Below are 3344 nucleotides of genomic sequence, written 5' to 3'. Positions count from 1 at the left end.
ACTCTGCCTCAAAAAAAAAAACAAAAAACAAACAAAAAAAAACCACTAAACATCGTGAGCGTCAAATTCAGCGTCGTGTGTCAGCAACCGTGTCGTGCTGTGTGTTTCTCAGGCGATGAATGACCGCTACTGCCAGTTTGAAGCCATCTCCTTGTGTGAGGTGACCAACTACAGCGTCACGGCGGCCAGCCCGCCCTTCTCGGCCTGGATCCTCTTCCCGGAGGACGGTGAGAGCAAAGGCCAGGGTCTCTGCATCCCTCCTCCCTCCTCCCTCCTCCCTGCTCCCTCCTTCCTTCCTCCTCCCTCCTCCCTCCGTCCTCCTCCCTGCTCCCTCCTCCCTCTCTCCTCCCCTCCCTCCCTCTCCTCCTTCCTCCCTTTCTCCCTCCTCCCTCTCTCCTCCCCCTCCCTTCCTTCCTTCCTCGTCCCTCCTCCCTCCTTCCTTGCTCCTCCCTCTCTGCTCCCCCTCCCTCCCTCTCTTCCTTCCTCCCTTCCTCCTCCCTCCTCCCTCCGTCCTCCCTCCCTCCCTTCCTCCTTTCCTTCCTTCCTTCCTTCCTTCCTTCCTTTCTTTCTTTCCTTCCTTCCCTCCTTCCCTGTTTCTTTCTGTCTTCAAATGGAGTCTTGCTCTGTGGCCAGGCTGGAGTGCAGTGGTGTGATCTCAGCTCACCGCAACCTCCTCCTCCCGGGTTCAAGCGATCCTCCTGCCTCAGCCTCCCGAGTAGCTGGGATGACAGGCACCCGCCACCATGCCCGGCTAATTTTTGTATTTTTAGTAGAGACGGGGTTTCACCATCTTGGTCAGGCTGGTCTTGAACTCCTGACCTCAGGATCCACCCACCTCAGGTTCCCAACGTGCTGGGATTGCAGCCGTGAGCCACCGCGCAGGGCTGAGAGTTTGTTTCAAGGAATCAATTATCCACCTAAGTTAGGAGGAGATCCTGATAGAAATCTAGATGTTTCTATGCTTTGCTCTTGCTTATCCAAGTGAGGTTGTTGACCTTGATAAGTACTCATGATTCTTACAGTTTATAAATAGTCATTTCCTCCGAGTTCTCTAGGTGGCCGATGACAGATAACCCGTTGAGAAAGATCTGATGTAGGTTTCTAGCTTTGGGTGACTCGCCTAGTGTTAAAAGAATATTGCCTTTTCCATCTTGCTACGAGTCATTCATGAACTATAATGAGCCCTGTGATGGCCAAGGGAGACCTCCTTAGGCCGGGCACGGTGCCTCACGCCTGGAATCCCAGCACTTTGGGAGCCCAGGGTGGACGGATCATGAGGTCAGGGGTTCGAGACCAGCCTGGTCAACGTGGTGAAACCCCATTGCTACCAAAAATACAAAAATGGGCCAGGTGTCATGGTGGGCACCGGTCATCCCAGCTACTCGGGAGGCTGAGGCAGGAAAATCGCTTGAACCCGGGAGGCGGAGGTTGCCTTGAGCCGTGATCACACCACTGCACTCCAGCCTGGGTGGCAGAGCGAGATTCCATCTCAAAAAAGAAAAATGAAAGAGACAGAGAAAGCTCCTTCTACCCTGACACTGTGGTGTTCATATGTTGATATGTTCATATGTTCATATGTTCATTACACTGCACTGTGCATGTGAAGGTATGTATGCTGCTTTTCCAGGAATGGCAGAATTGCTCAGTCTGGGAGTTACGTAAGGAAATGAATACCTCGGTGTGATGGTCACGCCTCATATTGAAAAGTACATTCTCTGGCCGGGCGCAGTGGCTCACCGGGTATTGGGTAACTCCACGGGCAAAAAAAAAACAGTACCCATTACCATGGTTTTTTTTGTTTTTGTTTTTGAGATGGAGTGTTATTCTATCGTCCAGGCTGGAGTGCAGTGGTGTGATCGCAGCTCACTGCAGCCTCCACCTCTCGGGTTCAAGGGATTCTCTTGTCTCAGCCTCCTGAGTAGCTGGTCTTGAACTCCTGACCTCCAGTGACCCGCCCGCCCGCCTCCTGGCTAATTTTTGTATTTTTAGTAGAGACGGGGTTTCACCGTGTTGGTCAGGCTGGTCTCGAACTCCTGACCTCCAGTGACCCACCCATCTCGGCCTCCCAAAGTGCTGTGATAACACACATGAGCCACCACCCCCGCTAATTTTTGTATTTTTGGTACAGACGGGGTTTCACCGTGTTGGTCAGGCTGGTCTCAAACTCCTGACCTCCAATGATCCGCCCACCTCGGCCTCCCAAAGTGCTGGGATAACAGGCATGAGCCACCACTCCCGGCTAATTTTTGTATTTTTGGTAGAGATGGGGTTTCACCGTGTTGACCAGGCTGGTTTCGAACTCCTGACCTCCAGTATCCACCCGCGTCGGCCTCCCAAAGTGCTGGGATGACAGGCCTGAGCCACCGCCCGGTGTACAATGCTGTTTTCACATTCCTGTGGATGGTGTCTGGTTTCTAACGGAAAACTTTCACCGTTTCAGTGACGAATCCACCCATCAAGAACCTAAGGATGGAAGCCAAAACTCAGACGTTGACCTGGGATGTCGATGGGAATGTCACCGGAATTAGGTGCAAGAAAGGTCCAGACTATGGAATAGATGTAAATCGTATTTTCTCTCTCTTCTTTTTTTTTTTTTTTTTTGAGATGGGGTCTTGCTACGTTGGCCAGGCTGGAGTGCAGTGGCTGTTCACAGGCATGGTCCCAGTACGGACCAGCACGGGAGTTGTGACCTGTTCCGTTTCCTTTGTGACCCAGCACCGTGAGTCACCGTCTCAGTAAAAAGAAACAGGCCAGATCGGTGCCTCACGCCTGTCACACCAGCGCTGCGGCAGCTGCATCGCGAGGCCGGGAGTTCAAGACTCGGCCCGGCCGAGATGGTGAAACCCCGCGTCTACTAAAAATGCGGAAATTAGCGGGGCGTGGTGAGGGACGCCCGCCACCCCAGGGCTTTGGGAGGCTGAGGCGGGTGGATCACCTGAGGCCAGGAGTTCGAGACCAGCCTGGCCCACATGGTGAAACCCTGCCCCTACCCAAAACGATTTTAAAAATTAGCAAGGCGTGGTGGCAGGTGCCTGTGATCCCAGTTATTCAGGAGGCTGAGGCAGGACAATCGCTTGAACCCGGGAGGCGGCGGTTGCACTGAGCCGAGGTCGCACCACTGCACTCCAGCCTGGGCCACAGAGCAAGACTCTGCCTCAAAAAAAAAAACAAAAAACAAACAAAAAAAAACCACTAAACATCGTGAGCGTCAAATTCAGCGTCGTGTGTCAGCAACCGTGTCGTGCTGTGTGTTTCTCAGGCGATGAATGACCGCTACTGCCAGTTTGAAGCCATCTCCTTGTGTGAGGTGACCAACTACAGCGTCACGGCGGCCAGCCCGCCCT

At 53.3% G+C, this 3344-nt stretch overlaps 1 protein-coding gene across 1 annotated transcript in view; it reads left to right on the top strand.

The window, feature by feature from the left end:
* Window positions 1-3344, top strand: part of IL3RA (interleukin 3 receptor subunit alpha) — a 26342-nt gene that overhangs the window by 7896 nt on the left and 15102 nt on the right. Inside the window, exons 3-4 of the mRNA XM_037735025.1 lie at window positions 2441-2559; window positions 3260-3344. Of these exons, the coding sequence (XP_037590953.1) occupies window positions 2441-2559; window positions 3260-3344 (204 nt within the window). The remainder of the gene's footprint in view (window positions 1-2440; window positions 2560-3259) is intronic.

The sequence above is a fragment of the Cebus imitator genome, unplaced genomic scaffold (assembly GCF_001604975.1).
Source record: "Cebus imitator isolate Cc_AM_T3 unplaced genomic scaffold, Cebus_imitator-1.0 Scaffold708, whole genome shotgun sequence".
NCBI classification, from domain to species: domain Eukaryota; kingdom Metazoa; phylum Chordata; class Mammalia; order Primates; family Cebidae; genus Cebus; species Cebus imitator.
The sequence above is the reverse complement of the archived record's forward strand: the minus strand, read 5'-3'. Positions and strand labels throughout refer to the sequence as shown.